We start from the raw sequence: 25,427 nt of genomic DNA, 5'->3' as shown, positions 1-25,427 counted from the left end.
ATTCATGCAGAACTGGGGTACAGGCCAGAGATGTGGAGGGTGAGAGGATTCACCAGAGACAGAGTGGGAAGCAGAACAGGCAGATTGACGAAGCACACTGCTGAGGGGAGCAGTGGGTCAGGAGAGGTCTGCCACACCATGTGGTCTCCTCCGGGGGAGGCGGGGATCGAATTCATGCAGAAGTGGTTTAAGCTTCTTTGTGCTGTGCTTTAACCCACTGTACCACCAGGGAGGGCCCCCCTTCTTTTTTTTTAAATGAGGTGATTTCACATCAGAATCTGACTTTGTGCTTTTGAAAAATCATGAAGACCGACAATCCCAGGCCTATATGTCCTAAACTGCATTGAATAGTGATGCCACCCTCAGAAGGAATATGCCACCCAATTGTCCAGAGTTCCCTCCCTGCCTGCAGCTACCTGAACAAATGCCAGTAGCCATTTGTATTTTAAATTGCAATAATTTTCTCCTAAAATAAATAAGGTATGTCTGAATTCAGGCTTCTCCTGGGTGTGGGGAAGCAGGTCAGCATGGCAGGAGTTATTGAACCCACTTCCATGCACGCCTGGCTTCCAGTCCCTGGCACTGCCTACTGCCAACCCCAACCCCACCTCTTCCTTACTTCCACCTGAAAGCCTAACTTGCTGCTCATTTGACAGCAAAATCTAACCTGACTGGCAAAATCCAGTGTAAGCTGCCATAAGGGGCTCTTTATAATCTCTACCTATCCAATTTGGTCAGACTTATCACATGCTTCCCTGCAGAAATTTGCTGGTTACAGGTGTTGCCTGCACTTTGCTAGAGATAATCTGTATCACCTGTGTCTGTTACCTTTATAAAACCCAAAAAGTCTGTAATCCGAGACACACTGAATCTCACGTGTTTCAGGCAAATGACTGAGATTGCTCAGGACCTAGCGTAATATCGTAGTGGAAAGTGGCTGGCCCCTTAAGCAGCACCTGGTTAGCAGGTATGGGCATGACAGGTAGCAGGTGTGCAGGGCCTTTTGTGGATAGGAGGAGTATGATGTGAACCCAGGGATATTTCTGATAAATTAGTCCTTGGTCTACATCAGATTTAACAAGACAGGGAGCTAGGAATCCTCTTTGGCAGGTGTGATTCTTGGTCATTCTGCTTAAGAGGGGAGGTGTTGAGTTTGCAGGACATCAGAGAGGAAATTCCTATCCCAGAGAGGGTGGGATGCAGGGTGAGACTTGGCTCTTCTCAGTAGCAGGGGACTAAGAACTAGTACTCAACCTGAAGTCTTGTGGGGGCCTGGGGGGCTGTGGTGTGTCCCATGAGCCCTTTGAAATGGTACCCAGTTTTGCATTAGGAATAGAGGTACAAGAGTTAGTGGTTGTAACTTTGGATGGAGCCTCCTTGATTGTAGTAAAGGGGTGACAAGTGGTACTTACCTGGAGGAAATACATGTAAAATGTTTTGGGGCCCTTCCTATATGATACAGTGGGGTGGAGCTCAGCACTGAGAAGCTAGCCACAGCTGCTTCAGTGCAAGCTTGGTCCCCATCCCAGGAGGTGACCCACATGGCGCAGCAGACCTCCCCTGTCTCGCCATGTGCTCCCCTAAGAAGTGTATTTGGTTAATCTGCCTGTTGCTCCCCACACTGTCTCTGGTGAATCCTCTCACTGCCCCTGCACCTCTGACCTGTACTCCAGTTCTGTATACATAAATAAATAAATCTTAAAGAATAAATAAATAAAATGCTTTGCTGTAGGTGCCTGATTTCAAGTAAGGACTTGGAAAGCCATAGCCATGGCAATAGCTTTGCTTTTGGCTCTTTGTTCATTTTTCTGAGGCGATTCTCCCCCATTTTGTTGGGATTCTCATAGAGACCCGAGAAAGGTTGATAGTTACTGGAGAAAAGGTCCAGATTGGGGAGTGAAATGAGTGTCCCTGGTATGTAAGGGGTGGGAGCTCTCTATTCTCCTGGGATTGGAAGGGGCTTTGAAAAAGCATCAGAAATGAGAGGTCAGAGCAGTGAGAACTAAGGGGTCACTAGATTTCTGATCAGGAGGAGAAGGGTAAGGGTGGGGACCCAGCTTTATGGTAGATGGTGGGGAACTGACCTCATCCAGGACACAGTGTCTTCAACAGTTACTTGAAGTTAGCAAAACTTTGCTGAGGATCTACTGTGTGCCAGTTACTGTCTTAAGATCTGGTGGATACTGTGACACTAAGATAAGCACAGTGCCCAGCATTGTGGATCCTGGGTGATGTATGTGTAAAGGGAGAATGCTGGGGGAGGAACTGCATGGAGACAGAGGGAGAGGAATTGACCAGGGTCCACCCCCTGCTCTGGAAGGGACTTTGAAGCTGCTAGAAGAGCAGGTGAGTCTGTCAGAAGGCTCTGAGAGGCCTGGGGCCGAGTTCTGACCCTGTGTCCCCACCCCTGCAACACTTCTTTGTGCCTTAGCGTCCCTTGGCTGTGAAGTAGAGATCTCTGCATTATCCACTCTAGAAGATTGTTGTAAAGTGCTTAAAACAGTGTCTGCTGCTGGGCAGGAGGGAAAAAGTCGAGTGAGTCCTGGGCCTACGTGGCCCAGGGCAGCCACTGTAGCTCTAGCACTGGTATTAGCGGGGGACAGGCTACAGTCAGAGCTTGATGTTGGTTTATTTTCTGAGGGTTTGGTAGTGAAGTTGTACCTGGCGTTGTGTCTAGGCTCAAGCCCAGTTCTGCCCCTTCCTTTCTTGGGTGTCTAGGAGAGTATCTCCAGATCTCAGCTTCCTAATTTGTATTGAGAATTCAGTGAGGGGTTTAACTGATGGCAGGGTGGATGTCTGTACCTGTAGGCAGGGCTCCACACAAACCCTGTGGTCCTCACTCCATGTGTGCCTAGCCTGATGGTGCAGAGAGAAGGTGGATGAATAATCTCATTCCACCCCTGTGGGGAAAGTGACCCCAGAACCAGCCTGGAGAGAATGGCTGCTGAGGAGTTAAGTGTGGGGGTATGAGAACAGACAGTTGAAGTGAGAAGGAGGGAACAAGGTGGGGGGGGCAGTGGTTCAGACTGGGAAAGCTTCTAGCAGGTCTTACAGCAGCCCTGCTTTGCATTCCGAGCTAGAATGTTCTTCCTTCCCACTGCCTGTACTGCACCACCCTCTCTAGATTTGAAGCTTCTGGAGGCCCTGATTAAGCATAGACCCTGGAGCTTTGCCTTTATGTCATCCTGTGACCTTCACCAGGTGAAGGTGAGGGCCCATGTTAGCCCACCACAACTGAAGGTCTAACCCTCACTGGTCTAACCCTTGGTGTCTGGAGATGTGTTTAAGGTGTGCAGCCAGGTGTGGGATGGATCATAACACTCAGGCAGGTAGAGCTGGCACAAAGCCTAGTCTGTTGGCCTTGGAGTTCTTCCAGAGCGCTTCTAGTCCTGAATGACTTGGAAGGGAGCATACATCTCATTTTGACAACTTGCTTGTGGAAACAGCGTCCTTCACGTCTGTTCAAAACCATGATACCTGCCCTGAAGCTTGTTAAGCTCATAACTCATAAGTCTGAATCCAGAGTCCCTGGTTTCTCTTACCACATCCACTGTGTTCCCCAAAACCCAGTTATGTGATAGAAATTGAGACCAGGTTTTACCCAGGTCTGCAGGAGTTGGATATGTGGACTCTGTGGCCCTAATTTGTCTCCTCTGGTGGGTTCTTTTCATTCTTATTTTTTAACTAATTGATATGCCCAGGACTTTGATGTTTTGTTTGATGCTTGTGACAATTAGTGTACACCCCTGTAACCATGACCTGTTAGTGGAGGCTGGAACCCCTCTAGCCTTCATATAGTTTTTTTGTTCATTTAGATAGGTCTGCTATTTGTCTGCTACCTATAAGGTGGGTTATCCTTGAAAACAGGTCCAGAATGGCTTGGGGGGATGGGTGTGTGTGTGGCCTGTTTCCCTCTCAGCCCCATATTCTTAGAGAGAAAGGGGAGAATCCCATTTTTATTTCGTTTTTTTTGTCTCTCTTTCAAGTGATTCATTACCCACAGCTTTGGCAAGAGTGGGTCTGGGCTGTGTTTCTTTAAGACTGCTAGCTGACTTGCTCCCCCCAGTTGTATTCTCATGGATGGATTAGTTTTTCGCTGGATGCGTTACACATGTCGAAGCGGAATGGTTTTATGTCTAGAAACCTGCTGACAACACACACTAAATGCGATTTTGGCAAGGCCCACTGAAAGGACCCTGGCAGATCCGCACACTAATGAAATAGGGATGCTCTTGTGATCCCTGCCTGGGGGGCATGTGAGTAAATAATCAAAGACAGATTGGGGGGCCTCTTGTGAGCCCAAAAGGAACATTCCAAGAAATTTGCTACATTCTTTCTTTAGTTGAAGAGGCAGGCGGGGCTTCTGGACTTCTGACTTGCGCCCTTAGGGGTCCCTCCACAGAGACCTGGCTGTGGTCTGAACCCCCCGAGTGGAGGTTGAAGTCCCCAGGGTGGGGGTGGTGATGGGATGTCAGGCACTTGCTGCCTGCCACCTTTACCCCTGTGCCCTGCTTATCAGTGCATCCACGGCCAACACCATGGCCAGTGTTTACTGTGGTGTGCCAGGCAGGTACTATGCCAGGTACTTTACATTCACTGACTAGACCTGAAAGTGACTGGCATAAGAACACTCAGCAGAGGCGAGACTTGGGCTGAAACCATCTGTTCTCTGCTCTCCCATGTCACACATGCCCCAAGCTGAGTCGCAGTAGTGACATATTCCTTGCTTTATAGCTGAGGACGTTAAGGCGGTGTGTGGTAGACAGCAGAGTAGGCTGCTAGCCCAAGGTGGCTTTTCTGTCTCTGCCTGGCTTTGATTCCTGAGGCAAAGCTGGTGAAGAGACAGTGCCATAGAAAGGGATTCAACATCTAGTGTCACCCATTCGCCCCTCTTGTCCTTACTCTGTGTCAGAGCAGCAACTCCTGGAACTGGTGTCAGGCATCCTCTGTCCCCTTGCTTGTGGCCCCATTTGGAGAGGTAACAGGAGGCTGCAGGGATGGGGAAAGCAGGCAGCCCTAGCTCAGATATCCTGTTCTAGGAGTTCTGTAGGGGACCCCATGGGCCTGGCAGAGGCCTTCCATAGCAGCATGGTCCCAGGATATGCTGTTTCGCCTCTGGGCCAGTGGTCAAAACTTTTCTTTGAAGATGTCCTTACCTGGGGCTTCCAGTCAGCAGTTTCCTTCACTACTCATTCTCTAGTGCTGCCCTGTTGTCAGGCCTTCCCACATCTGGCTGCTGTGAAGCCATCCCTGGTTCTTGGGTTGTGGCTCCCCTCCTAAGAGACACAGTTTTGCTCCTCAGAGCTCCTTTCTGTACCAAGCAACTTCCAGCAGCAATAGAGTCAGGTGTGGCATGAAGCAATCCTGCTGTTCTGTGACATGCCTCGTTCCACCCTGCTTCTGCTGCCAAATACCCCTTCTGCCAAAAACCTTCCCTGCTCACCTCAGTGCTCACACAGCACTGCCCACCTGGCTCCTGCCATTTGTCACAGGTAGTGGAGACTCTTAGTGACCCCTTGCAGCCCTAGGAGGTGATGCCCAGGGGTACCTGCTAGCTGTGGTCAGTGAGCCAGGCCAGTGTCAGAGTGTGACCCTCTATCCTCTGGAAGCTGGGACAGGCTTTGGATGGGGTCTTTCAGAGAAGCTGCTGGATTGTCAGGCTAAAACTCTTCTTGTGTATCATCTCTCTGTGCTTTAGTTTTCTCTCTTGAAAATCCAGGTGTGCCCTGAAGGTACTTGGCAGTATTAACTGAGGTACCCCAATGTATTAGGTGCTCGCCCAGTTTTACATAAATCACAGCTTCAAAGTCAGGGCCAGAGCAGGAGGCAGGGCAGCCTAGCCTAGCACATGGAACAGGGGGCTGGGGCTGCTGGTTTTGTTGCCTTGGCCCCCCCTCCCTTTTCATAATTACCCGCTAGGCTCCTTTCAGGCACACATCTGCCATCCCCTTTGTAGCACACAAAGCCCTGGGCTGTAGCAGCTGATTAGCATGGTTGGGGGAGACATTTGCATGTAATGGCTCCTGCCCCAGCCATGCCTCTAGTATTCTTTCCAGAAAAGCCAAACCCTTTCTTTGTCTGGTCCTCTTTTCTTGGGGTTGCCCTTCTGCATACCCCCTATTTGACAGGTCTATGGGTGTCTCCAGAATAGGTATGTAGGACCCAAAACCTTTAACCCCTCGCCTCGTTCCCAAGCTTCTCATCTCAAAAGCTGTGAGGGCTGTACGATACTTGGGTATCCTTCACAAAGGGACTCTTCAGTCTATGGCCAGCATCCTTGGGCAGCTTCCAACTGTCCTGAGGCAGAGACGTGCTGGGGGCTGCCAGGCTGGCCTTGCTTCCCTACATGCCAAAAGAAACTCAGGGAGGCAGTGCCAGATACTCAGATATTCAGCTTTCCCAGAGTCTCGTTATCCTGTCGCAGGGTGATTTGTGGAGTACAGTCAGGAGTCGCTTAAGGATGTTTTGGTCAATCGTGTGCCACATATATATGATGGTCCCACTGGGGGCTACCCTTGTAGCCCCTGGGTGTGTGGTAGGTTGTGTGTAAGTACACTTGCCTTTCACACAGCGAATTTACCTGATGATGGATTTCTCAGTTAAATAATACGTCCCCATTGTTTAGTGACACATAGACTGTAGATTTAACTTTTTAAGTTGCCCCATAAATTGCCAGCTCTGGACCTCAGCGTGATCCTTTGGGCATAGCAGAAGTGGCTGTCTGTTAAATTACTATGAAATATTTTCAAGGAGTGAAGGATAACACAACACTGTGTGCTTCATCCCCACTTTAAGAAATAAAATGTTGATGATAGGAGGAAGGGTCCTCTCCATCCTGTCTCTACCCAAACAGGTAGTCTCTTGTTCTTTTGGCTTTGGCATAGGCTCCTTCATATGGGATCCTTTTCTCTTGGCCTGGAGACTCAACCTGGAGCCTTTGAAGCCCGAAATGAAAACATTCCCAGGTACTTTGTGCAGCAGCTTCCCTGTTGACTTCAGTCTGTTGGCTCCATGTCACTGAGGATCTTGTATTGCACCTGAGAGGCTTCCAGCCTGATTGGTGTGATGGCCAGCAGGTGCTTGTTTGTGGACCCATTATAACCTTGTGTCCAGAACTCTTCCCTGCCCTGCCCCTCACCTTTATAACCTTGCGTCCAAAAAAATTTTTTTTTAAGATTTTATTTATTTATGCACAAGGAACTGGGGTAAAGGCCAGAGATGCAGGGCAGTGAGAGGCTTCACCAGAGACAGGCAGATTGACAAAGTACACTGCTGAGGGGAGCAGCAGGCGAGACAGCAGAGGTCTACAGTGCCATGTGGGTCACCTCTGGGGCGGGGATCGAACTCGCACTGAGTGGCCGTGGGTTGGCTTAGGTTCGCAGTGCAGCACTCCAACCTGCTGTGTCACCAGGGAGGGTCTGGTGTCCAAAATTTTCTCCCAACACCATGCTGCTGTTTGTATTCTTTGTCTTCAGCCGAAGTACCTTGGGGACATAGTGGCTGAGGTGGGTCATGTTAGCGACACCTGCTTGTGCAGTTAGATCTTGGTACCAGAATGTCTTAGTCTTTATGACAACTTGGAGCCATACATTATTATTTTGGTAGACAAGAAAGGTGAGGCCTAGTGGGGATGAGATTCCCTTTATTTGCAAGTGACAGAGCACATATCCAAACCTGGGTCTAATTAACTTCAGAATGGGGTTCTGGGAACTGCACCTGGCCATGTGGCTTCCCCAGGTAACAGTTGCCTGGATTGCAGGTCTGCTGCACTTGGGTTAAAGAAATCCTAGCTTTTTGAGCCTCAGGATGCCTGGGCCTGCCAAGTCTGCTGCCCCTCCCCCATCACTCCCACTTGGGTTGGGGGGTGCCAACCTAAGTGGCACCCTGAGATGAGAGCTCCATCCTCCAGTTAGATCTAAGGAAGACAGGCCTCAGATTGTAGAGGGCTGACCTGTTCTCACTACTATGCCCCATGGTGTTGGGGGTTTGGGGAATACCTAGTCAGACCTGCTTGTATATCTGGGAGCTCCCAGAAAACTGAGCAACCACCAGGCCTTCCATGTCCCCATGGCCTTTTGTCTAGTTATCTTTTGTGTATAGGGTAGAAATTCAAAGCCCTCAGGAGGATGTGACATGAAAAACCTGGCTCTTCATCCCTCCCATTCTGGCCAGTCCCCTCTACCATCAGTTTTCTAGTTGACCTTTCTGCTTGACCTAGGTGTATACCAGCCTGCATGGATAAATCTCTCTAGGAACCCACTGAGTTTAAAGTTCTGCACCTTTAATCAATGGGGCAGGAGGGTTTCTCTCATCCCAGCAAAGCCTCTGAACATACTTTATTATGTTTCTTTCTAGACAAGCCTCAGGCATGCAACATCCCTCTCCCCCCACCTTGGTTTTTTACATCTGTTGTGCTTATATTTTATGCCGCTCTCTCCTTAATAGTGTGGTTTGGTCATCTTAGCATTGCAGCAACTACAAATTACAATTGGCTTTTCTTTGTTCATTCGTTCAGAGGGAATGGAGGCTTTCTGTGTCTCCCAGTATCTTTGTGGATGAATGCAAATAGAGCAATAGGATAAGGACTCCTAAGGGTTTCTGGGTTGGAAGTGCTTGATTGCCCTTGGAAGAGATGCCCACTTTTGGCTGCCACAATGTACTTTGGTCTCAATGCTTTTGGGAGGAGCCAGGATTTACTGGGGTGCTCAGGAGCCCAGAGTGACCTCATGATCCTCAAATAACCCTCCGGAGTTGGGCAGTGTGTGGCCGCAGCTGCTCTGATCTTGTCCAAAGGAATTGGCTTAGGTTACCGCTGGTGGGGTGGTGAGTTAGGGTGGGGTATTTCAGGCTGGGCTAGGATTCCCACAGTGGTATTCTCTTCCAAGACTGGCATTGGGCCTCTCTGGTGGTATAGGGGTTAGAGTCTCAGCACTATCAAGCTATCACCAGCCACTGTGGCCTGAGTTTAATGCCCTACCAGGAGCCGATCCACATGGCACAGCAGACCTCTCCTATCTCGCCCACTGTTCCCCTCAGCAGTGCATTTCATTAGATCTGCCAGTTCTGCTCCCCACTCTGTCTCTAGTGAATCCTTTCACCCCCTGCACTTCTGGCCTATACCCCAGTTCTTGTATGCATAAATAAATAAAAATAAATCTTAAAACAACAACAACTGGTGCTGTCTAATGCTGGTGACAGTGCTACTCCTAGTTGCCAAGTACTGTGGCCACATCTGCTGCCTCTCTTACCTCCCGGAATCCTCATGGCAGGGAGCAGTTTCACTCTTTCTCATCCCCACTGCACAGATGGTACTCCTGGGACTGAGGGTGAGGCAGGGAGGCAGTGGGACTTGATCATCTCCCTCTACATGTTGTGTCATGATCTTGCTTAACAGAGGAGGAAACCAAGGTCCATGCTACTTCAGCTGGAGAACAAGAAGTTTGGCTCCAAACCCAGATCTTCCTTGATGCCCATCATTTTAACCACTGCCCTTCTTGGCTTTCTCTCTGAATGAACTGAAAGTGATCCTTCCCTCTCCTGACTATGAGGGTCCCCTGCCAATGCAGGGACAGAGGGGAGCTCCCAGTGCCTGTAGTTTGGAAACGTGGTTGCTGCCACCAGTGTTTTATGTATTAGCTCCCCACCAGTGTGTATCCTTGCTTACCCTTTTTTATTGGCACCCTTTATGCCCTCTGCTTCAACTGGCAACTGAATGCGGATGGAAGTTTAGGTCTGATTGACTGGGTCACCTCAGGGCCCCTGTGCCCAAGTTGGCATGGAGAGGTTGCAGGCACATCTGCCCTGGGAGCATTGGTACCCTAGCAGAGGGCTGCTGCTGGGTGGGCTGGGATCACCACCTTGCTCTTTTTCATGCCTGGAAAGGGGCTGGTCCTCGTCCTCCTCTTCACCTGACTCTTTTCGTTTTATAGTTTCCTGTGGAAAGGTGAACAGCTTGTGTTGTATTTGGGAGTTGGTGGTGATTTATAAACTCATATTTAGATGAGAGTTTCTATCCTCCCTTCCCCCTAGCCTGCCAAGACAAATAGCTTTAATTATTCCTCATTTGGTGGCTGAAATAATTTTCCCACTGGAGAAACCAGGACTTGAAATGTGGCTTTAAATTTTTCTTCTTTCTTCGCCTGAGCAGTGGCTGCCTTCCTGGCTCACCATCCACTTTTCTGTTTTCCACAAGCTCAAGAATCACTGGGTCCCACTGACCCAGGTCTGTCTAACTTGAAGGGCTCCATGACCCCTGCTTTTTCTTTCACTTCCCAGAAGCAGGGGTGGGAAGTAGCAGCAGGGGTGTTAACTATGTGGCTGTCCAGTGCCCAGGGTCTTAGCATGGTTAAGTGACTGCCTCAGAGGCATGCTATCAGGGCTTGGGCATCTGGAACATTAACCTGGCCGTCTGCTGTACTTAAGGAATGGGGTCCTGATCCCTTGCTCTGGAGCCTCTTAACTTTCCAAGTGCCCTTTGTGGTCCACATGCTGTGCTGGTCACATGCAGTTGGTGGGCAAGCAAGGTGGACCTTAAAGAGCTACTGTGCCATGTCCAGGAAGTGCTGCTGGAAGATCCTGGAAGAGGTAACAAGGACACAAGAGAAAAAAGGTCTCAGTTGTCAGAGAGAGAGAGAGAGAGAGAGAGGTCATGGCCTGGGAGTGATGAAGTCGAGTGGCATAAGAGGAGAGGCGCCAGCCGTTGGTGGAGACTTGTGAGCACCATAGGGAGCTTGGGCTTATTCTAGAAGAGATCTGGGAAACCATGCAGGGATGTGAGTAGGCAGGAGACCATAACACATCAGCCACATTAGATGGAGATCCTTTGGTGTGTGCCTCTTAGACAGGTATCCCTGTCTCTACCTCTCCCTGAGGTTACCTGCTTTTGAGGCCATTCTGCATGCCTGATCCTGGGTTGGGCCCTGGGTTCAGCCTGAGTGTAAGTTGGTAAGCACTTTAAAGTGTGTTTCCTTTAAGTCCGGGACCAGGGAGCTCCCCACGCCTCAGGGTTATCCATCTTCTGCCACTTTAGATCCCATGGGCTGTATGGGAGCCAACAAGGAGGGGAAGTCAAGAAGTTGTTTCTGTGGTGGGTGAAGAGCAAATACCTTATCCCTTGAGCTCTGTTTCTACCTGTCTCAGCATGTGTGTGGGGGGTAGTGTCGGACAGGAACGTTTCACACCACTGGTTGATTCTCCATCACCAGCTTGGCATCTTATAGTTCAGTTCAGTTCTAACACTGTCTACTTGTAGTTAACCATCAGAGTCCACAAGTGAAGGAAACTCCGTCCCAGAAAACTCCCCTGCCTCATTTCAGATGCCAGATTGACCTGCTGTAAGTCAGAGGCTTGCACGCCCCCCACCCTTGAGTTGGATTCTTTTGCTAGAGAGGCTCACAGAACTCAAAACATTTTACTCAGTAGTTATTATAAAAGGATGTGACTCAGAAACAACCAGATAGAAGAGGTGTGTGGGGCAAGGTGTGTGGGGAGGAGTGTAGTGCTTCTGTTCTCCGATGGCTCTGCTCTCTAAAACTGAATGTGTTTACCAACCTGGAAGTTCTCTGAACCTCATCCCTTGGGTTTTATGGAGGCTATATTATTATACAGGTATGACTGAATAAATTTCAGTCATTTAGAGGTGGCACAGGAAACGGTGTGGGTGTGGGCATCTAGCTGTATTCTGCCTCATCATGCAACCCTGGGCAACGACTAAGCCTGAGCCCCATGGGACTGGCCCCTGGCAGAAATAGGCCCTTGCTCCACTCTGCCATGTCCTGAGGACTGATCCTAGTGAGAGGAGGGAGTAAGAGAAGGTGGACTGCTACATGCAAAGGCTTGGAGCTCTCCCACTTTGGGGATAGAGGGTTGAGTGTGCTCATGAGGAAAGGAATGGGAGAGGGAAGCTGAGGAATGAGGCCTTGGCTGACAGTCTGAGAGCTTGAAAAGCGAGGAGGAACATGGTCTAGCTTTTCTTTGGTTTGTCAAATATTTACTGAGTGCCTCCTATGTGCCAGCGACTGGCTAATGAGAGGTATAGATGTGACACTCAAAATTGCTGGCTCTGTAGGCTGGCTGTGGTTGCTGCTGCTGTGATGGGACAGATTAGGTCACCCTCAGCCCTGGTTTCCCTGGCCCAAACCCAGCCCCTAGGGATGAAGCCAAGCTGTGCTTAGCACAGGTCCTGTGGTCGCCTGCCAGGTGCCAGGTTGCAGGGGGTGCCTAGGGCAACTGGTCAGATTGCCAAGCTGCTTCACAAACAGAGACCATCCTCATGCTGCTTGTCACCCAGAGGCACAGTTACCCCAGGAAGTGCCTGAGTTCAGGCATCATGCCAAGGTTTGGGGTCCCTTTCTGGGGCACACGTTTAGCTGGGCTTGAGAGCACCTTAGCCAGGATCCCCTGTGGGTACAGTTGGCTCTACCTGCCAGTGCATTCTTCCCATGTGCTTGCCTAGACCCCCAGGAGAGCAGCCCCTGGCTCCTAAGGTGTGCAGTTGTATGGAAGAAGCCCAGCTGTGGCCCCAGGAGCCTTTCTCCAGCGTCAAGTCCTTGCCCAGTGCTCAGACCACACAGAGACCAGCGGAGAGGTGTGCACCGTGAACACCTGCGGGCTCTTTGAATCTAGATTCATCAATTGGGAACATTTTTTTCTATTTAGATAAAATTCACATAAAAACCATTTTAATATGTATAATTCAGTGGCGTTTAGTACACTTAGTAAGTTTACTATGTTTAGTGTTATGTAACCATCAGTGTAGTCTAAAATACTTCCATCACCCTAAGAGGAAACCTCTTGTCCATCAGGCGTTCTCTGTTATTCCTCCTCTCAGCTCCTGGCAACTACCAGTTTGCTTTCTGTCTCTGTGGATATGCTGAGTATGCATGTTTTGTATAGATGGGATTATTTATGTGTGACCTTTGTGTCTTGACTTTTTTTTTTTTTACTTAGCATGTTTCTGGAAAGGTTTGTCCATGTTGTCGCATGGGTCAGGACTCCATTTATTTTTATGGCTGGGTAATATTTCGTGTGTGGATGGACCATAGCTTGTTTATCCGTTTAGTACCTGGTAGACCACTGAGTTGTGAAGAGGATTATGAATATTTGCATACAAGTAGTTGTTTGAGCACTTAGAATTCTTTTGTATATGTACCTAGGAATGGAATTGCCAAGTCAAATGATAATTCCATATTGAACTTTTCTCCCTTCTCTTACTTATTTTTAGTTTATTTATTGTCTTTTTTTTGAGGAACTGCCAAACTTTTCCACAGCAAACTATGACGTTTCCACTTTCTCCACATCCTCACCTATATTTGCTGCTTTTCTCTTTTGTGTTTTAAATTATGGCTAGCTTGATGAGCATGTAGTGTTACCTTGTGGTTTTAATGTACATTTCAATAATGAGGAAAGATAGTGAGCATTTTTCATATACTTTTGGCCTTTTGTGTATCTTGTTTGGAGAACAGCCTTTTCAAGTCCTTTGCCTACTTTTTTTTTTTTTTTAAAGATTTATTTATTTGTGCATACAGAACTGGGGTACAGGCCAGAGGTGCAGGGGCGGCGAGAGGCTTCACCAGAGACAGAGCGGGGAGCAGAACAGGCAGATTGATGAAGTACACTGCTGAGGGGAGCAGCGGGCAGGTCAGGAGAGGTCTGCCACGTCATGTGGTTGCCTCCAGGGCAGGCGGGAATCGAACTCATGCGTAAGTGGCTTAAGCTTCTTAGTGCAGTGCTTTAACCCTCTGTGCCACCAGGGAGGGCCCTTTGCCCATTTTTATTTTAGTTGTATGCCTTCATTTTAAAAAAAGATTTATTTACTTACACATACAAGAACTGGGGTACAGGCCAGAGGTGCAGGAGATGAGAGGATTCATCAGAGACAGAGTGGGGAGCAGAACAGGCAGATTGACTGAAATACACTGTTGAGGGGAGCAATGGGTGGGTCAGGAGAGGTCTGCTACACCATGTGGGTCAGCTCCCTGGCCGGATATTGAGCTCATGCTGCAGTGGCTGTGATAGCTTCATAATGCTGCATTTTTTATTTTTATTTTTATTTTATAACAGTTTATTTTTACATCATTTTGTACATTTTTTTTTTCCATCTCAATTCTCAATTGTAATCCCTGCAGGTTTCCCATCACCAAGTCACCTGTGTGCCCATGTGCCATCACCATAGTTCAGTGCATTTCCCTCTCCCCACTGTTTTTGACCCCATTCCCCACTCCACCCCTGCAAAATGTCTCTGGTATATGGTTGTTCACATAATGCTGCATTTTAACCCACTGCACCCTGGTTGTATATCTTTTAATTGTAAGAATTCTTCACATATGAACCTTCCTATGTGAAGGAGTTAAGTCTCAGCACTATGAAGCTATACACAGTCATTATAGCACGAGTTCAATCCCCAGCAAGGGAGCTAACCCACATGTTGGAGCAGACCTCTCCTATCTTGCCTGTTGCTCCCCTCAGCAGTGTATTTCAGTCAGTCTGCCCATTATGTCTCTGTTTAATCACCTCTGCACCTCTGGCCAACACCCCAGCTCTTGTATGCATAAATTTTTTTTAAAGATTTATTTATTTTATTCATACAAAACTGGGGTACAGGCCAAAGATGCGGAGGGTGAGAGAATTCACCAGGGACAGAGTGGGGAGCAGAACAGGCAGATCAATGAAGTACACTGCTGAGGGGAGCAGCGGGCAGGTCAGGAGAGGTCTGCCTCGCCATGTGGTCACCTCCGGGACAGGCGGGAATCGAACTCATGTGGAAGTGACTTGAGCTTCTTAGTGCAGTGCTTTAACCCGCTGCGCCGCCACCAGGGAGGGCCAATAATTTTTTTTTTTTAGAGAGAATTCTTCATGTAGTCTTGGTTCTAGATCTGTGATTGGCAAATATTTATCAGATATGTGATTGGCAAATATTTCCTCCCATTCTGTAGGTGGTCTTTTCACTTTCTTGATAGTGCTCTTGGATGCACAAAAAATTTTGACTTTGATGAAGGTCAGTTTATATAATTTTTTTCTTTAATCTATCACCAAGTCCAAGGTCATGAAGATTTAACCTTAAATTTTCTTCTAGGAGTATTAAAGTTTTAACTTTCACATTTAGGCCATTGATCCATTTTAGTAGAGTTTTATATATGTTGTGAGTTAGGGGTCCAACTTCATTCGTTTACTTGGCCCAGTACCATTTTGGTAGAGACTGTATTTTCACCATTGAATCAACATTCTTGACACCCTTGTTGAAACTCAATTGATTAAATTGCACCTGCTTTTAAAAAAGTTTTTATATATGTATGCAAGAACTGGGGTACAGGTCAGAGGTGCAGGAGAGAGAAGATTCACAAGAGACAGAGTAGGGAGCAGAACAGTGCATCTATTGAAATACACTGCTGAAGAGAGCAGCAGGGGGAGACAGGAGAGGTCCACTATGCCATGTGGGTCACTTCTCTGGTCAGGGATCAAATTCAGTGGCTGGTAATAGTTTGACAGAGCTGAGACTTTAATCCCTGTGCCATCAGGACAGCCCCCATTATAACTTTTGAGAGGTTTTTTTTGTTTGGCTCTTGTCCAGGATCACACTTTGAATTTTAGCCTCTCTTTCTCTGTTAACCCTATTTGACAGAAAAACAAGCTCAGGTACGCTAAGTGACCTGCCTGTGTCAAACTAAGAGATATAGGCAGGGCACGCGTCCAGGCTGTCCTGCTCTGATGGCTGCAGTGGCTTACCATCATTACAGCATATACATGTAAGAAAGGGGTCAGCTGAAGGAAGTAGAGGTACCTCTGGGAATTCTTTTTTTGGGTTCCCACACCAGCTATGAAGTCCAGTGATTTTCTGCAGTGTGACCAGAGAATTGGCAAGTGTATATCTAACTCTCAGTGGGGCATGGAGCATGCTGCTAGGTCTTATGACTGTTGAAGTTGCCCTTACAGAGCTTCCTCCACCATTTAAAAGTAGAGCATTCTTATGGAAGCTCTTATAAGGTAAAATTGCATAAAGGGAAGAAGCTGAATGCTATTGTCTCTTCACTGTGAAAGTGAAAAGTCCTCTTTGGATTTCTTTTGCTTATCAAAAACAGATGATAAACAGGTAGGTCTAGCATAAAGGTGAAATGATGTCAATACCTGCATTCAAATACCTGTGTTGCCTGTGTCCTCCAATATCATGCCCAAGTGGACCAGGATGGGGTCTGGCACCAGGTGCTGCTCCATGGGAAATATCCTAGCAGAGGTCTCCACTCCGGGCTTCTGTCTCAGCCTTGCTGCCCTGTGGATAGCCCCTAGGACAGGTTGTGTTCTGGTTTCCCTGTTTACTCACTGATCATCACTTTGACCTCAGTATTGTCTGGACAGGTAGGTCAAATGACAGCACTTCCAGGGTGGGTTTTGTGATACTCCAGAAGAAAATCTGGGAGTCTGAGTATAGCATGATGCAATTAGAACAAGTGTCCCTGAGACCCACCGCTCAACGCCCACCTCTTTCCTCTTGTAGATGAAGATGTTTGTGTGTTTAAGTGCTCAGTGTCCCGGGAGACGGAGTGCAGCCGTGTGGGGAAGCAGTCCTTTATCATCACCCTGGGCTGCAACAGTGTCCTCATCCAGTTCGCCACACCGAACGGTATGAATCCCCTCACTCTCAGCAGCTTGGTTGAAAGGTGGGCTGTGTGGCCAGTGAATGTTCCACTGCCATCAAAAATCTTATCCCTATGAGGAGATAAAACCGGCTAAGAGTATGTTCCTGCTGCTCTGTCCTTCGCAGCTCCTTTGGGTCCTTCAGGACCTGGCTCCTGTGGCCCTTCTCCAACAGACCGACTACGCCCCAACCTGGTGTGTTCCTTTCAAAGAAGCCGGTCATGGTGGGGATCTTTCAGTCCCTATCATTTTTTTAAATTGATAAAGCACATGTAACCAATATTTGCCATGTTTTAGTGTAAGCTTCAGTGGCATTAAGCACTTTTTTATGTCAGCCTTTACCACCATCAGCCCCAGAACTTTTGCATCTTAGTTTTTAGAGATTGCGATATACTTTTTTAAAAATGGTGATAAAATCCATATAACATTTACCATCATGTTGGGCAGCAGTCACCCAGAACTCTTCATTTTACAAAACGGAAATTTCCCCCACAAAATATCAACACCCCATCCTCTCTCAGCCTCTGGACTCCACTGTTCTACTTTATGTCTCTGGTTGTTTTCCTTTATCTTGACAGAATTTAGAGGTCATCTTTCTGTACGAATATATACAATTTAGTGCATGTTCTCTGCTTCTGCATACCTGTGATCGGTCTTCTGATGGCTTCCTATGTCCACGGGTGCCATCTTCTTTATGTCCACAGGTTCCATCTAGTTCGCTCTTTTGGATATTGTCCTCTGCCACACACAGACAACCTCGAACTTTGGGATGGGTTTTTTCTGCCTATTTGCTGCGGCAAATCCCAGAGATTGACGCTTCAGTCAATGCTGCTTCAAAGTCTTGGTTGGTGTTACCTGATAGCCCACAGTGGGTGTGGAATGCCTGCTCTTCAGAGTACAGGGACACCTGCCTTCTGAGTCAGCGACCAACGGGCAGCCTTGACCACCCTTCTTTTTGTTAAATTTCAACATTGTGTTTAGGAAAAAGAAATTGCTAAATACACATTCAAGAGAGAAAAATCAGGATGTGCCGCTAGATGTAAAGAGGGACCACCAGCTTGTCTTACCACTCCCCCTCCAAGAGGGACTTGTGTGACCTGACTTCCTCCTTCCAGATTTCTTTTCCTTCTACAACATCCTGAAAACCTGCCGGGGGCACACCCTGGAGCGGTCGGTGTTCAGCGAGCGCACAGAGGAATCCTCTGCCGTGCAGTATTTCCAGGTGGGTCTGGCACTTCCCCTAGGCGGGCCACACAACACAGGGCATACCCCCTTGGGTTCATATTCTGTATCTTTAGTGGCCGTGGGGCCTTGGGCAGGTGTCCTTCACATGCTGGGCCTCAGTTTCCTCATCTGTGAAACGGAGATACCAGTGCCTTACCTAAGAGGGTTGTTGGAAGGATGTTAGTGCAGGTGAAACTTAGGCATGTGGACATTTTGAGTAACAGTAGAACAGTCTAAGAACTGACCACAGATTAAAGGCTAGGCACTGGTGTAAGTGATCTCACATGTAGGGGAGAACTTGATTCCTCCCAACAACTCTAGGAGGTAAGTACTATTATTATTCCCATTTTACAGATGAGAAAACTGAGGCTCAGAGAGGTTAAGTGACTTGCTCCAAGTCACACAGCTATTATGCAACAGAACCAAGATGGGAAACCAGGTCTACCTGATGCCAAAGCCTGTGCCCCTGCCCAGATGCTGCACTGCTTCCTGATCGTCTGTTGTCTTACAGAGAGACCCCGCAGCACCTTACCAGCCTGGTGCTCTGAATTCTAGGGTTCTGTTTGATTTGCTCCTCCATGCTTTGGGGCCCCTAGGATGGGGCAGATGATACCTGGTCTTAGAACACCACCTCTGGCAAAACCTGAGTTCTCCTGAATGACTCCCAGGTCCAGGTGTCATCCAGTTCTGTCCTTCAGCCAGTGGTGATGGTGGCAGTGTCCCTGCTGGGAGTTGGCTTCCAGCTTCCTGCTCAGTGGGGTCCAGGCCAGCAAGAGGGGGGTGTGGATGACCTCCAAAGAGGCTTGTGCTAGAGGCACAGCACCTGCTCTGACAGGGCAAGCCAGAACCGTGACCCTCTGTGCCCCTGCCACATGCCCTGTGCCATTGGCATGTCTCTGTTCCAGTTTTATGGCTACCTGTCCCAGCAGCAGAACATGATGCAGGACTACGTGCGGACGGGCACCTATCAGCGTGCGATCCTACAGAACCACACAGACTTCAAGGATAAGGTAAGCGAGATCACATGTGCCCTCTGTGGGCCTCTGGCATGCCTCCCTTTGCCTTTGCCTCATTGTGTCAGTTGTTTGTATATTTTTTTTCTTTGTGTGTTGACTTTAATTTTTTGGGGGGCACAAAACCAAATCTACTTACTATAAAAACCCATGTGTGAAATAACAGGTATGAAGAGCCTCTGTCATTTATTTCAAAACAACTTATGCTGGTAGTAAAGCCTCTTCCAGATTTCCCCCCAGCATATATTAGCATGTTTTACATTTCTCTCTTTGGTTTTTGTTATCAAGCAACAAAATAGGACTCTATCCTCCATACTCTTCCTGCAAAATACTTCCTTACCTAGTGGTATGTCTTGGGACATACTGGTAAGTCATGTGGTTGTGATGTTATTCAGTTACTAAAGGAACTTTAGTTCCTTTTAAAATCTTTTTACTATCAATAAGCAGTGTACATATACTCATGGTTAAAGAGAAAACAGTCCAGAGTGTATAGGTTCTATGGAGAAAGTTTGTTCCCTTCTTTTCCTGTGACCTAGAATTTCCTTTTTCTTTCTTTTTTTAAATGCATATAAGAACTGGGGTGTAGGCCATAGGTGCAGGGGTGGTAAGAGGATCCACCAGAGACAGAAGAGGGAACAGAACAGGCAGATTGACTGAAATACACTGCTGAGGGGAGCAGTGTTGAGACGAGGTCTGCTATGCCATGTGTCAGCTCCTGGCCGGGGATTGAACTCATGCTGCAGGGATTAGCATGCTGCCAGCAGATATTGCCGCCAGTACCTCCCATTGTTCTTTTCCTTTCTGAGAGGGCCCCAGAGACCTGCTCATCTGCTACACTGGCTTCTTGGGAGGACATGGTTTCAGCCCAGCTGATGTAGAGGCCTGGCGGGCTACCCTCTTTTTGCGCTAAGTGCTCTCCACTCAGCACTTAGGCCTCCAGCTCTGAGGTGTTCTTTCCTAGCAAGAGCTCATTCCCAGAGAGACTGGACAAGCTGATATCCAAGCTGCATAGATAGTAAACTACTCAGGTTTTTCCTTTAGAATCAGATCTGGTTATTTGTGGTGGTCTTAATATCCTAGCTTCAGAGCTTCTTCAGAGACCCTATTCTACTACTTTCAGGTCCAGAAACAGGGCTCCCCCTGTATTTCAGATGGTTCTTTAAAACAGCCTTTTGGACAGCCAGTGGTGTTAAGGGGAAGCAGACTTCAGGGCATGGAGTGGGTCTTTCAGAGAGTAAACACCATTCTCGGTCCCCCAGTACATACCTGTCACAATTGTCACTTCACCAGTGTCTTATTTTTCCCATCCCTTCTTGTTCAGATCGTACTTGATGTTGGCTGTGGCTCCGGGATACTGTCATTTTTTGCTGCCCAAGCCGGAGCAAGGAAGATCTATGCCGTGGAGGCCAGCACCATGGCCCAGCATGCTGAGGTCAGCAGCCTACTGGGATCCCAGCCCATTCTCACCCTCTTTCTGCACTCTGTACATGCTTCAGTATGGGCTGCCAGCCCTGCTGCATCCTCTAAGGGGAGCAGTTGTTTACTTCAGTGTCTTGTCCCCAAAACTAAGTGGTTTTGGAAGGCGGGTACTTGCTGGGCCTCAGGGGCTGTTTCATCCTACTGGTCACCAGTGCCAGTTTTTTGGGCAGTTTGTGCTCTCCAGGGGCTGTGTAGCCTGGTGCTTCAGAGCTTGGACTACATAGTCACATTTGTAGATGTGGGTGACCACAGGATTTAGTTTAATTTTTTCCCTTTCTTGCGCTAAAACCGTCATTCTGAATTTAGAACCTAAGAGCTGCAAACAACTGTTAACCCAGACAGTGAAGATGCTGCCTTAGCCCATCCATGGTCCCTGCCACCATACCCCCTTGTTTCAGGGGAACACTCCTGAAAGCTCTCTAGAGCTGTTTGTGGCCACAAAGCCCGCGTGTCCCCTCCTCCATCTGCCCAGAGCCCACACAAATGAGCATATGACTACCTGGCCCCTTGCTTTGTCCCCTTTACAATGTACCAGGGGCTGCGTCCTCCAGTGGACAGCTCCCTCAGTTTCTAGTGACTGCACAGCATTTCTGCCCAGACAGACCATTGTTTAGACACACATAAGGATGTCGTTGACATTTAAGCTGTATCTTAGTCTTCGCAGCACAAGCACATGCTGTATGAGCCTGTGTGCATGTGTCACTCCCTACTTGCAGTTATCTTAGCACAGATTCTAAGTGCTGGACTGCTGCCTGAGGGCTGTGCATCCACATTTAGCTTTGGTGGTTTTAGCAAAGTCTCATCCCCATGTCTGCACCTCTTAGCCATTGTCCCGTAAGGGTAGAGGTGACCTCAGGGGCCTGGGTGACCACATCAGGGAAGGATAGAGGGGAATAGATTACTGATGGCTTGTAAGTGAATTTGGCTGTGGCGAGGAGCTTGTTAAGGAGGCAGCAGGGAGTTTGGCAACAACAGGGAAACAGGTTTTCCTGATTGGAGATGTGGGCACGGGGACCCCTCACCTCATTGACTTGCTTGGTTGTAGGTCTTAGTGAAGAGTAACAACCTCACTGACCGAATCGTGGTCATCCCCGGGAAGGTGGAAGAGGTCTCTCTCCCTGAGCAGGTGGACATCATCATCTCGGAGCCCATGGGCTACATGCTGTTCAATGAGCGCATGCTTGAGAGCTACCTCCACGCCAAGAAGTACCTGAAGCCCAGTGGTGAGTGTCCTGCTGCTGGGTGAGCAGCTACCATGCTGGGGCTTCACAAGCTCCCTTGTAGAGCCCTGGCTGCTGCTCATTAGGCACAGTGGTGGTTCAGCTCCCTGCTGGCCTGTGCCAATGCCAGAGTGCAGGGGATGTCAGGGTCTTTGCCTGCTGCTTCCTACCCCAGCCCTATTCCAGATGGCTATTATTGGTAGTCCTGGCTCCCAAACAAGGTCACCATCTCTCCGCCCCACCCACCCAGCCAGAGTACACAGGAGATCTCCTCAAACCCCCAGGCTGCCTCTGCCATTTAGAACCCCTATGTCATTGGGTGGTGTCCACTGGAAAGGGATTGGGCACAAGCTCTAATGCAGTTCGGTAGGCACACCTTGCCCAAGGAGCTGGCCTGTCGTCTGCATTCCTAAGGGCTCTATGAACCATGCCCTCATCTTGCTGAGTCCCAGCATTCTTCAAAACCAGGGATGTCTGTGTATGTGTGTGCACATATGTGGACTGGAGTTGGGGGGCAGCTGTCTGGTTTTCCTGTGTGTCCATTCTCCTGGGTAACTGATAGCTTAATGTCTGCTGGTATGTATCCATCTCTATTTGGTTCCGATATCATATGTATTTCTGTATATGCAGGGAGGTGTGTGTGTGTGTGCGTGTGTGTGTGTGCGTGTGTGCGCGCGCGCGTGTGTGTGTGTGTGTGTGTGTGTGTGTGTGTGTGTGGCACAGGAGGGCCAGAAGCAGGGTGGCAGCCATGGGGCAAAACATGGGGATTCATTCAGTGACAGTGGGATTTTACTTTGCCTGTGGGGAAGTACCCACTCCATCCTCTGGCCCTTGTTGGTTGAGGCCTTTACTGTGCTATGGGCTCTGCTCCTGGATGTAGTAGGTGATTTGCAGGCCTTGTGGCATGGCTAGCTCCTGTGTCCTGGCAAGCATGAGAAGTGGACTGTCTTAGCCCTGCTCGCCTATGTTTCCTAGATGTGGTGGCCCTGCCACAGTGTGCTGTTCCTTATGGGACGTAAAGGCAATCAGAGGGATTCTGGCGGGTAGCTGCATATCCCTCTGCTCAAGCAGCCTTCCTAGGATAAGGCCTGAGGCCACTGCCCCTTCCCCAGTCTGTATGCATCTGTTTTATTCCTCCTCAGGAAACTCTTTGGGGGAATAAAGGGAATTCTTCCCCTGGCATATGTCTTCAGGGCTGAGGGCATCAACTTATGATGCCGCAGAAGGTTAGTAAGGTCCTCTGGGGCAGGTGAATCTTCAGGTGGCCCCTGAAACAGAGTCCAGGAGCTCCTTCCCCGACCCTGTGGCAGTGGCTTGAAGCTCTTGAAGATGGCAGATCCTGCTAGCCCGTCAGGGGCCATTTTCTGCCTTAGAACAATGGAGGTAGACTCATATCTGGAACTCAGGGTCCTAGACTTTTCAAGGTAGGCAGGGTCTTCTGAGCCCTGGCTGTGCCTGTCATTGACTGACTCATGACTGTTCATGAGATGAACAGATGAAGACCCTGCCCTGATTCCACTTTAGGCTGTGGGATCATCAGATGAGAGGAGTCACTAGAGACAGAGTGGGGAACAGAATAGGCCAGAGCTCTGCCAGTCATGCTGATGGAATTTTCGCTGCATCCACAACCAGTTTGCAGCCTCAGCTGAGGCCCCAGTGGCATAGCACAGGGCTCACCCTCATTCTGTCCAGAACACTTTTCCTTGCTTTCTGTCATGACCAGCCAGCTGAGGGAGCCTGGCCGTAGTGGTCTGGCTACACCCTGGGCACTGCTTATTTGCCCCTGAGGCTCTGGTAGGTGCCTTCTTGCCTCCCAGCCCTAGTAATGGGGCATAAGGATAGGCCTTCCTGGGTGGTTGGCTGAGTTTAGTGAGATGTCTGGGTTTAGTCAGATGGTACCTGTCAAGTGCTTGTCATGACCCTTAGCAGTGTGGGTGCTGTATCTGCATCACCTGACTGCATGAGATGAATGAAGGAATGAATGAGAGGCTGGGAGGCCCAGGGTTGGTCCTGGGGTTCTTTGGAGGTTCTGCCTGGCCCTGCGGCATGTCCCACCCTGATGTCAGCACCCTCCCTGCCCCCTACTCCCAGGAAACATGTTCCCCACCATTGGTGACGTCCACCTCGCGCCCTTCACGGATGAACAGCTCTACATGGAGCAGTTCACCAAGGCCAACTTCTGGTGAGTGTGCTCTGGGTGTTCTGCCCAGGCCCCACGCCTGCCTTCTCCGGGATGGCCCGCTTCTTTTTTTCCCCCCCTCATCCTCAGTAGGACGTGAAAGACTTGAGCTGGACAAGGGCCAGCTGGGAGAGAAGGCAGATGCACACCTGCCTCTCCAGCTGCTAGTGACCTTGCTGTGGGGGGTTTGGGGCTTTCTCTGCAGGTACCAGCCATCCTTCCACGGAGTAGACCTGTCAGCCCTCCGAGGTGCAGCGGTGGATGAATATTTCCGGCAGCCTGTGGTGGTGAGTGGGATACCCAGGGCACTGTCGCAGTTAATATTGGGCATGGCCCTCCTCTGGGGTGATAGGTTTCCTTGTTAGGCATGTGCCAACTGTGCAGCCCTGGGTAGCCACTGTCTTCTGGCTTCTGCCCCTACACAGAGCTCTCTCTCTCTCTCTCTCTCTCAGAAATGGTAGGAATAGTGGCACAAAGCATTTAGCTCAGTGTGCAGTAGCATGCAGTACCCATGAATTGTTACCAGATAGTGCATTCTTGGTGAACTGAATTTATTGACTGAGTGATTTTAATTATTGAGGTTTTTAAAAAAGATTTATTTATGTATATAGAACTGGGGTACAAGCCAGAGAGGTACAGGGGCTGTGAGATGATTCACCAGAGACAGAGTGGAGAGCAGAATAGGCAGATTGATGAAGTACACTGCTAAGGTCTGCCATGCCATATGGATCACCTCTAGGGCCTGGGATGGAACTCACACTGAAGCGGCTGCAGCCAGCTTGCAGTGCTGTGTCCTTATCTCTGTTGCGCCACCAGGGAGGGCCTAATTATTGAGATTTTTTTTTTAATTGTTTATTTTTACATCATTTTGTACATTTTTTTTTCATCTCAATGGTAATCCCCGTGTGTTTCCCATCACCAAGTAACCAATGTGCTCTCACCATAGTCGAGTGCACTTCCCTCCCCCCTTCCCCATTTTTGATCCCATTCCCCACTCCACCCCCATAAAATGTCTCTGGTATATGGCTGTTCATTATTATTATTTTCTCGCCTGGTCCATTATACTCCTGCTGTGAGGGAAATCATCGGTATTTTTCTTTTCTCTTTCTGGCTTATCTCACTAAGCATGATCTTTCCCAGCTCCATCCAAGTTGCTGTAAAAGACATGTGTTTCTTTTTTTGGTTGCTGAATAATATTCCATTGTGTATATGTACCGCATCTCTTTAATCCAGTCATCTACTTTTGGGCATTTGGGTTGCTTCCATGTTTTTCCAATTGTCAATAAAGCAGCAATAAACATGGGGGTGAAGGTATCTTTTTCAATCTGTTTTTGTTTCTTTTGGGCAGATACTTAGGAGTGGGATTGCTGGGTCGTAGGGAAGCTCCATGTTTAGCAGTTTGAGGACCCTCCGAACAGTTTTCCATGGTGGTTGTACTCGTTTGCATTCCCACCAGCAGTGCAGGAGAGTTCCTTTTTCTTCACATCTTTACCAACATTATTTGTTGCTAGTTGTTTGAAGATGTGCCATTCTCACTGGGGTGAGGTGGTGTCTCATTGTGGTTTTAATTTGCATCTTCCTTATTATGAGTGATGAACATTTTTTCATATGCTTGTTGGCCATCTGCATTTCCTCTTTGGAGAAGTGTCTTTTTAGCTCTTATGCCCATTTTTTGATGGGGTT

The 25,427-nt window shown here is 48.6% G+C and overlaps 1 protein-coding gene across 1 annotated transcript in view; it reads left to right on the top strand.

The window, feature by feature from the left end:
- Nucleotides 1-25,427, top strand: part of CARM1 (coactivator-associated arginine methyltransferase 1) — a 39,530-nt gene that overhangs the window by 7,243 nt on the left and 6,860 nt on the right. The window contains exons 4-10 of the mRNA XM_004688736.2: nucleotides 16,490-16,615; nucleotides 17,745-17,851; nucleotides 18,759-18,863; nucleotides 20,188-20,298; nucleotides 21,391-21,568; nucleotides 23,657-23,747; nucleotides 23,950-24,031. Of these exons, the coding sequence (XP_004688793.1) occupies nucleotides 16,490-16,615; nucleotides 17,745-17,851; nucleotides 18,759-18,863; nucleotides 20,188-20,298; nucleotides 21,391-21,568; nucleotides 23,657-23,747; nucleotides 23,950-24,031 (800 nt within the window). The remainder of the gene's footprint in view (nucleotides 1-16,489; nucleotides 16,616-17,744; nucleotides 17,852-18,758; nucleotides 18,864-20,187; nucleotides 20,299-21,390; nucleotides 21,569-23,656; nucleotides 23,748-23,949; nucleotides 24,032-25,427) is intronic.

Source organism: Condylura cristata, unplaced genomic scaffold (genome assembly GCF_000260355.1).
Source record: "Condylura cristata isolate star-nosed mole 26May11 unplaced genomic scaffold, ConCri1.0 scaffold00025, whole genome shotgun sequence".
Taxonomy (NCBI): domain Eukaryota; kingdom Metazoa; phylum Chordata; class Mammalia; order Eulipotyphla; family Talpidae; genus Condylura; species Condylura cristata.
This window is presented reverse-complemented; position numbering and strand designations above follow the sequence as displayed.